This window comes from Sinohyriopsis cumingii, chromosome 18, assembly GCF_028554795.1.
Source record: "Sinohyriopsis cumingii isolate HCF-2022 chromosome 18, ASM2855479v2, whole genome shotgun sequence".
Classification (NCBI taxonomy): Eukaryota; Metazoa; Mollusca; class Bivalvia; order Unionida; family Unionidae; genus Sinohyriopsis; species Sinohyriopsis cumingii.
In genome coordinates, this window is record NC_142978.1 from 32,984,579 (window position 1) to 32,995,164 (window position 10,586).

Consider the following 10,586-nt stretch of genomic DNA (forward strand, 5'->3'; position numbering starts at 1 on the left):
TTTATAAAGAAATTAAATAAGCACCAAAGAAATTATTCAACAATCGAGAAGGAATGTTTGGCTTTGATATTTGCATTACAACATTTTGAAGTTTACATCAGTTCAGCTCCTTCTTCAGTTATTGTGTTTAGTGACCACAACCCCCTTACTTTCATCAGCAAGATGAAATATAAAAATCAAAGACTAATAAGGTCGAGTTTGTTGTTACAGGAATATGATACTGACATCAGGCACATCAAGGAAATGATAATTTAATAGCAGATGCACTTTCCAGTGTATAGAATTGTATTATTTCATGTACACTGTGTATAATTTATAAGAGTTCTTCTTGTGTTTTTTTTAACCTCATGTATACTTATCTATGGTGAATAGAAAGCATTGTCATATAAATCTTTCTTTTTCTTTATGGGTGAAAGTGTTATGTATATTTCAATTAATGATTTAATTGTCTGTTTAAAAGTTTTAAGTTTTTTAAATTTTCACTGCATGTTATAATAATGTAATTTTGCTTACTGGAATTTGACATTTTCCAAAAATTAGTTTGACCTGACTGTTTAGTCATAAACATCTAATAATAGAATTTTGTATCTAAAAGCTGATCTATTTCCTGGCCTTGATTGAGAATCAATTAAAAAACTTTTTTAAAATGTATTTTTTAATGTGTGATTGATAAGAGTGAAGTCAAGGTTGACTGGGACTAGGTGACTTTAAGACACAAATAGCTTCTTAAAAATTCTGGTTTTACCTGAGGGTTGACCCTCATCCTGGAATCTGTTTTGCATCTCAAGTTAGTGGATAACGTTTGTCTATAGAGAATTTAGCCAGTTTGGGCTTTTTACCTCAGATACTGAAATTGTTTTGTTGTGACCAGTCGAGTTGAAATTTTATTTTATAGAATTATTAATTCTTTTCCTTGGAATATTTTAGTGTTCATACAGAATTCTTGGACAAAGACATTCCAAAGTTTTATTCGGAATTAAGAGACCGGATTATTTTCTGTGGTACAACAAAGAACTGTAGACAAATCCATACAATACTGGCTACAGTATACATCATCGCCTTCCATGCTGGATTTTTGTCAGGACTCGAAATCAAATTCATTAGAACATTTTATTACTAGGACTAATATTTTTTTAATTCTTGGATTCTCTTTTGATTATTTTTGGATTTTATTCTTAAAACCGTAAGTTTTTCTTTCCATTTTTACCTTGTTGTTCTAGGGAAATAAATTATTTGTTAAATTTTACAAAGCTTGTTGTCTTCACATTTTTCTTGTTACTGTTTATTAGAGCATAAACACCTAACACACATATAAAGCAATAGGTAAATTTCAAATTATATTTCAAGAAAAAAGTTATGTCTTTAAATACAGATTGAGTTACAATGATGACAGATATAATACTTTGTTGCTTGGTGCCTCTTCCAAACTCCTTAATGTCTGCTCCTGCTGAGAAATTCTTCCCTTTTCCATGAATGACAATACACTTTACAGTTTGGTCATCAATGGCACTTTTCAGAGCATTCTCCAGACCTGACCTCACTTCAAAGCTGAAGAAAAAAAAAAACAACTGGTTGCACTGTACAACTACTGCATATCAGAAAGGGAGAAAAGAGTTAATTACTAAACTGTAGATATTTTGCACTAGCTCAAAAGTTGTCTCCCTTTGTATTAAAATCTTTGTCATCTTTAAAGTCAAAACTTGCATTGCATCAAAGGGTAAAATACATAGAGCTTTCTTCTTAAATGTTACAAAAATCAACAAATTGTGATGACATCACTAAAGGTAAACAGGAAAAAAATTTAAAAACAGGAAACAAAGCTCATGGCCGAGTTTCAAGCAACAGGTCTAATACCTTTATTATTCCTGTACAACGATAATAAATATTGACATAAACAATGGCTGATAAAAGGTAGCAACTCAAGCAAATTAAGTAAGTTCATCAGGAATTACTCTCAAAATCAGAAATATTCATGGGGATAAATTCTGCAGTCTGGGAGTGAATGGATGGTTTCTTGTGGATAAATTCAAGGAGTTACTGGACAATTTCATAAGGATAAACTGAGCAAATGGACAATGCTGTGGGGGTAGGTGGGTAAATTTTAATTTTACTAAATCTTACTGTTTACCTTGATATTCTTCAACATGACTGTCCTTATGAAGAATTGAATTTTGTGGATATTCATTAGCATAATATAATTACCCATGAAAATAGATGTAATTAAACTTCTCCATTCCAGATTTTACAGTATGTATTTATTACGGAAAAGACTTTATAATGCTCTTACTAAACATATATTTAGTTTACCCTGACCAGTAATTTAAAAAACATTCTAAATATAACAGAGACATTCAAAAATTATACTAAACTACAATTTATATTAACGTAGCATTTTTTTCTTCAAAAAGGAATAATAAAAGCAAAACTCCTACAACTTGAATAGTATCTCATTACATTATGTAATAGTAAAACTTTGTATGGTGTACCCCAGTATAAGGTGACCTCACATATAACATGGTCCCTGTTATGAACTAGGTATGGTCACAAATCCCATTACATTATGCAACAATAATAATATGTATCATTTACTCCAGTATAAGGTTACCTCACCTACAGCACAGTACACATTGAGGGATTACTTTAATATAGGTGAAATGCCTGCCTTCCTGGCACAAATGCAGTGACCAAGGAATGGTACATACTATGTGCACACCTAACCATCTCCTAACCATAAGTGCAAATATTTGGAATGCTTTTGGGGTTTTCTACACACATCAATAACAACAAAGACTGTCATGATCTGAACTATTTGTCATATTATATAGATTATGTTTTGTTACATTGAAGGCTGCCACTTTCTTTCTGTGCATACAAACTGGTTATCAAAACTGACAAGAAAGATCTCTGCCAATTACATGTGTCTAATAAGCCATTTTATGACATTTATGACATGTCACAATGAGATTGTGACATCCCATTATCATGTAGATATTAAACTTCTTACATGAAAACAGGGGATGAAAATTCACAAGCCATTTTATGACATGTCACAATGTGATTGTAACATCCCATTATCATGTAGGTACTAAACTTCTTACATGAAAACAGGAGATGACAATTCACAAGCCCAACAAACCAACTAAAAATCATTGTTGGTCAAGAGAAATTTAGTGTAAGTACCCAATGTTTACATAGAAAAAAAATACAAGTTTAATATGGAGACCATTTTCCCCACATCATCATTATCAGACTAGCACCAGGAAGGTCAATATTTGAATTGCTGATCCATGTGAAAGCTCTGTGCTCCTTACACACGTTTACTTTCATAAAATATTGTTGTGGTGTTTACACAACTATATCTTTAAAATACTGTTCACATGTAGTTACTGAAATTTAAAAGGTATTATAAATGTTGGAAAATTAAAATTAATGGCACTGTGTGAAAGGTTATAAAACTAAAAATATTTTGCTATTTGCTGCAAAAGCTTTTCAAATATTTAACTGACAACAATATAAAATGGGGAGGGGCATGAGAAGACAAGGAAGAGATGTAGAAAAGGGCAGCTTGAATTAATGTTTATATTAGTACATGGAAAAAAATAAGGCAAAAATCTAAAGCTTCTAGTTATCTACATTGAAAATGTGCTGCATTTAATGAACTATGTACCTGGATGAACAATTTCAAACATATTTTGACCTACATATTCTTTTCCTGAAGCAGTAGCATCTACCTTGTAAATTAATATCATTAGGCCTAGAGATCAGATTTGAAAAACATTAACACATTAAAAATTAAGGATTATCTGACAAAACTTAATAGCTCACTTATGCTGTATGTATACCCGTGAAAGTAGTTAACTATATATAGTTTACGTCATGAAATACATAATTACAAACGTCTAGAAAAATGAAGTACGCTAAAATATAGTCCGATAAATCAACCCACCCACCAAAATCTGTGTCGATACTGATGGAAGATATCATCACGGGGGAGGGGCTGATTTATCGGACAAACTAGAAATATAACCGCACCAGTGACTGATAACCTACATTATGACCCAGCGACTCACGTCCAGTTCAACAACTTAAGACACATCACCCGATATTTTTTTTATTTTTATGGGAGGGGAGTGACAGCACTAAAACAAAAACAACATGTGCTATGTCTTACATTGTAGGACTAGTCTAGCAAGGCTGGGAAGACTGTATATACTTTTGGATTACTAATTTTATTTTTTAACAAGTAAGTTGTTTTCATATTAGCAATACAGTCTAACACTATGTTATACGTTCTTTATAACGTGAAGCATCAGTGCGCCTAACGATCAGCTTCAGCTCCACGTTTTTTTTTTTTTTTGTTTGACTGGCGGCCAGTCAAACAAAAAAAAAGGTGGAGAACAACTTGTTGGTCTACAAGCAACCTACCTCACAAACATAAATTCATGAAAGGACTACTAACCTGAGAGCATTAACTGGGGGGTTGTTAAGCTCTATTACTGCAACTTCATCTCTTTTGGTATAATTCGCCATTCCTAGTAGATGTTTCGTCTGCTAAGCAAATATGATGGACTGTACATCGTACTATATATAAAGTTACACCACTGATAAGAGTACTCGATTTAACCTACTTTCGATTTGTAGTTTAGACGCGACTTCGTAATTTGTCTTACATTTTAATTATGATGGAAAAAGCACAATTAATTGTTTATATTTCTTTTGAAACTTACGCAAAAGTCAGATACAAAACTTTTAGATCATCTGTAACGATTTCACAAACTTCAGGAAAAAGAATTCTTGAGTACGAAACTTTATAGATCTAATTTAGGGTCAAACTGGTCTGGTTCCTGCTTAGGATATCACGGTACCAACTGTTTTTCCATAGACATCAATGCTAATGTTTTGTGAAATAAATATACTTTATATCCTACCTCAGCATGCATGACACACACAGTCATAGAGTACAATGATGCTAGATTGTCAATTTGACAAGGACAAAACCAGGTACTACATTGCATTTAAGAGAGATAACTCTGCTGGAACTAGACAGGGGTAAGAGTTATCTAGTCACAACAGACAGTTACAGACATGTGTACCACATTTTTAAAAAAAATCATAAAAAATACAAAATATGATCTACATCAGAATTAACATAATTTCACATAATCTTAACTTTTTTTGAGCCTAACGGAAAGTACAACTCTTACATAATACACCAATTATAGCTAGTGTTGTTCTTTATTTCTGACTGCAATCTTCCCTACACCTTAAGCCCTGCCCACCTGGACTTGCACAATTGGTACCGTTATACTTTAGCATAATAAGCAGGTCACCAGACTAGGGTCAAACCTTTTTCTCCAAATTTTATAAATGTTGCAAATTTTATTCCGGTTACTTGAAAACTCCAAACATCAATTACACTGTTCGACAATTCTTTTGAAATCTGTTGCAGAGATAAATTTTGCTATTTATTATGGAGTTTGATGTGCTGAATTCAAATATGACAATTAAAACAACTGATTGGCTACACTTTCCAAGATATTTAAGTTTTTAGATTATATATATATATTGTGTAGATAGCAGAATTAAAATCATAAATTGTACTCCTAGATCTTTTCATGGTTACTTTACATGATAATATTTCACCTGTCCTGTTTATATGACACTTTATAAAACAGCAAAAGGGTTATATAAATAAAATTTATTATGAAACAAAAGACAAAAAATTATTATGTATATATAAGTATGTAGTTTAGTCCTTATTCAGTGTCTACTTGGCGCTTCTTGGCTTGTGTCTTGTATTTATTAAATGGAGCATTTCTTGTCACTGTCCAGCAACAGTCTGGCATTGATGGGCTTGCTTTGCCCTGATAGTGTTTCTTCTTTGGTGCAATGTCATGGTAAAATCACTTGCCATGCTTGTCACTCACTGCTCCACAGTTTGGGGGAAATAAATCAAGATGCGAGTGCAAAAATGTATCTTTAGTGACATGTTGTAACCAAGGCTTTTATATGCCTTGAAGATGTTTTTCACCAACTCCTTGTAGTTTTCTGCCTTGTTGTTTCCGATAAAATTTGTTGCCACTAACTGAAAGGATTTTAATGCCATCTTTCCCTTGCTATCCCATTCACAGAGAAAACAGCAGTACTTTGTGTATCCAGGCTGCAGACCAAGCAAGAGAGCAGGAACCTTCAAATCACCACAAAGCTGCCACTCATGTTCATCACAGTTTATGCACCTCAAAAGTTGTTTCATATTTTCATAGGTTTCTTTTATATGGACTCCATGATCAACTGGAATTTATGGCAAAACATTGGCATTATGCAGCAAAACAGTTTACAACTCATCTGTAATGAATCAATGCAGCAAAACAGTTTACAACTCATCTGCAATGAATCAATGCAGCAAAACAGTTTACAACTCGTCTGTAATGAATCAATGCAGCAAAATAGTTTACAGCAAAATAGTTTACAACTCATCTGTAATGAATCAATGCAGCAAAACAGTTTACAACTCATCTGCAATGAATCAATGCAGCAAAACAGTTTACAACTTGTCTGTAATGAATCAATGCAGCAAAAGAGTTTACAACTCATCTGTAATGAATCAATGCAGCAAAACAGTTTACAACTTGTCTGCAATAAATCAATGCAGCAAAACAGTTTACAACTCGTCTGCAATGAATCAATGCAGCAAAACAGTTTACAACTCATTTGCAATGAATCAATGCAGCAAAACAGTTTACAACTCATCTGTAATGAATCAATGCAGCAAAACAGTTTACAACTCGTCTGCAATGAATCAATGCAGCAAAACAGTTTACAACTCGTCTGCAATGAATCAATGCAGCAAAATAGTTTACAACTTGTCTGCAATGAATCAATGCAGCAAAACAGTTTACAACTCATCTGCAATGAATCAATGCAGCAAAACAGTTTACAACTCATCTGCAATGAATCAATGCAGCAAAACAGTTTACAACTCGTTTGCAATGAATCAATGCAGCAAAACAGCTTACAACTCGTTTGCAATGAATCAATGCAGCAAAAGTTTACAACTCATTTGCAATGAATCAATGCAGCAAAACAGTTTACAACTCGTCTGCAATGAATCAATGCAGCAAAACAGTTTACAAATCATTTGCAATGAATCAATGCAGCAAAACAGTTTATGACTCATCTGCGATGAATCAATGAATAGTCTCCATTCATCTGGATCATGAATGATGTTGAGGGCTGCCATCACACCATCTGTGTTGTTGCAGGCTACAATATCATCTTCCATGGAACATGGAAACCCTAACATCACCTGCCAGGAGATTCCACTGCTGTAGTCTAAAGCCCAACAGCTCTGCCTTACTCTTGGATAGTTCCGAACCCCTGATAAGGTCATTCAGTTCAACTTGTATTATGAGGTGTGGTTCAGAGGAGGAGATGGGAGAAAATATGGATCATGTGATATTGCCAGTTCAGGACTAGAAGTTTCATCCTCTTCCTCTTCCTTGTCTGACTCAAGTGAGAATGATTTTGGTGCATCAGGAACCAGCAGTACTTCTCTGTGGGGTAGTGGGTGCATAGCTGATGGTGTTTGGATAATGCACAGTCCCCTTTTTCTTCTTTGACACACCTTTCCCAGCTGGAGGCAACATGCAGAAGTAACTATTCTTGATATGATCTATTAGCTTTCTCCAAATCATTGGCTCTGCAAAAGGCATTTGCACAAGTGTTGCAGCATATGTGTGGGGCCCACCTCTTTTTCTGACCTCCAATTTTGCAGCCAAAAGAAAAGTGACTGGATTTCTTAACCATAGTGGTTAGACTGCACTTTTGTGATGCAAAAGTTACTTCACCACAAACATAGCAGAAGTTATCTGCATTGTTCACAAACGTACGAGGCATTTCTGCCCACTATGGCTAAACAGAAATGTGTCCCTTTGCAAAATCAAATGCTGACAAATAAGAGAGCATAACACTGTAAGATTTCTAGAGCTGATATAGGGCAATTTGTTCAGCAGAGTGATGTAAGCATAGTTATGATTGCATCTAGGAATAACATGATACAATTCATATCATGTATGATGCAATACCAGCTTCAGAATGCATTATTCATTGTTTTGCCTAAAAAGCAAGAATTGTCCAAACTCAGTCATAGACTTATTCACAAATCCAGTCAAAGATGTATTTTAGTAATTTCTGGTTTAAATTGAGATCCCTTCCCTTTATAACTCATTTATCCTCCACCATCCCCAAGTCAAGGGTCATATATACTGACCCAGTGTCATAACCTTAGAACGAGAGCCAATCAACAATTTTCAGCATCATTTTCTTTCTCAGTGACCCAGAATTAGTAAAGTTTGACTACATTGATTTCAGAAGCAATTTGTCTGTAGACCAGTGTTATAACTTGACATAATGTCATTAATGGGCACATATTCGAACAAATTATCAATAAATTAAATTTGTATGTGGCTTCTTATTTTGTTCTTTCTTTTCCTTGGAATAATTTATATCAAGCTTATTAGCAAGACTTTGGTGCTCAAATTATTGCTTAATTGACTAAAAATAATTTAAACAAAAAACAAGAAGACACCTAAAAAAACAACTTAAACAAAAAAAAATTAAAGTTCTATATCAAAATGATTTTAACTACACATGCAGATTCATTTGTGCTGATTTTGAAATGCAGACTTAACTTCTCAGTATGGAATTCCTATAATACAGCAGATGGCTTATTACTTCCCTTTTAAAAGCCAGGTATTCATTTGAAGAAACTCTGCTGAGCTAAGATTAAATATTCTGTGGAATGAAATTCCAAGTTTATAGATATGCTTTCATGTCTTGACAGTAAAACAGTTCATATCTTTTGTAAAGCTAAATTCTAATACATTTTTTTATACAAATTATTATTATTATTATTATTATTATTATTACTTACCCACCATTGTATACAAAAATCCAACGTTAGAACAATTAGGTCTTTTATTTAAATGACACTAGTAAAATTCTGATGACTAATTTAGCAATGTTTGCTATAAAAGTCTGAAGGATTAGAGAAATCTAGCAATCAACAAATCCTCCTACACAAGACTTTAGATCAATATCACAAAACCTGCTCCATTCAAGTTTTAGGGTTACCCTTGAATTTGTTTGTGTGATTACTTTATGAATATACTTGTATCTCACCCAATTACAAAAAATCAGTATTGATTACTTTCTTGTATATTACTACCAAGAAATGTGTTGTTTTGTTACGCACTTTAGCATCTTTTTGTACTGCATGATGTATAGATATGTATCATGGGCCAGTGGCCTGTATTAAAAATAACATTATTATTATTATTATTGGACCACTCTGGTGGTCTAAATAGCTATAGTGTCCACCTCAGATGCAGGTCATGGGTTTGATCCCCATCTGAGTCATACCAAAGACTTGTAATAATGGTCTCAGCAGCTGCCTCGATTGACACTCAGCATTACGAGGTTAGTGTTAGGACTGGTTGGCCTGGTATCAGGATAATGTGACTGGGGTAGACATGATGCTAAATGTCTGCAGCATGATGCCCCAGTGCTAGAAAGAAATATAAATTGCAACACTGCAGACATCATATTGATATGATTGAAAAATTGTTAAGGCTACATTAAAAATCCAAATCACACACACACTTGTCATTGTGCCAAACTTTCACATCCTATACAGTGTTTGGGGGTGAGGGGTGAAACTAAAAAAGTGTGTTTGTGATTTCACACACATATTATTATTATTATTATTGGTCAATAGCTGTCATTATACTGTTCAATACAAATAAACCCTCCAACTAAAGAGTCATTTGATAATTACCTGTATTTAGCAATTTATGACCAGTGGGTCTCAGTGACCTGGATCTTTGGTCAAGCTGTATGGTCTTTAACTAAACCTGCTGTGCAGAAATGATTATTTTTCTTATTTCACCTCTCATGAGCTTCTAACTTTTTAACCCGAAAATCAATAGGACTTTTTATTATGCTTTGTGCAAACCATCCACAAAGTTTGGTAGAGAATTTGGTATATTCTGCCAAACACAGTTTTCTTTGAGGGCCCCTGGTGGCAAAGTGATATTTGCTTAACTTGCATGGGTATTTGAGAAACCTTGGCAGTAGCTTTCAGTGGGTCTGTGGTTCTTCTTAGTTTCTTTCTCCACCAAATATAATGACTGCTGTGTATAGTCTATAGCCCACCATATGCTAATAAATGATGGTAAAACCCATAAAACAAACCATTTTTCTCTTAGTCACAATGATTCTTAATTTTGACCTTTTGACCCCAAATTAAACAGACCTCCACCATACCTTACATTCAAGCCTGCAACAACTTTAGTCAAGGTCAAGGTACATGGTCTAGAATTGAAGTTATTATGTAAAAAAAACCACATTTATCTTATTTTATTCACAGTATCCACGATGTTGACCTTTAATTCCAAATCAATAGGCTTCTTTTTTACTCAGAGTACAAGGAATACACAAAGCTTGGTCCATGTATGTAATGTAGAAGAAATGTTACTGTGCAGAAACCATTTTTCTTCTTTCAGTCACTGAGACCTTGACCTTCGACC

General features: G+C 33.8%; 1 protein-coding gene across 1 annotated transcript in view; it reads right to left on the bottom strand.

The window, feature by feature from the left end:
• Positions 1 to 4,625, bottom strand: part of LOC149776340 (peroxisomal bifunctional enzyme-like) — a 68,290-nt gene extending 63,665 nt beyond the window's left edge. The window contains exons 1-2 of the mRNA XM_089942859.1: positions 4,460 to 4,625; positions 1,403 to 1,548 (exon numbers count right to left, since the gene is read on the bottom strand). Of these exons, the coding sequence (XP_089798985.1) occupies positions 1,403 to 1,548; positions 4,460 to 4,530 (217 nt within the window). The 5' untranslated portion in view covers positions 4,531 to 4,625. The remainder of the gene's footprint in view (positions 1 to 1,402; positions 1,549 to 4,459) is intronic.
• Positions 4,626 to 10,586: the final 5,961 nt, after the last annotated feature.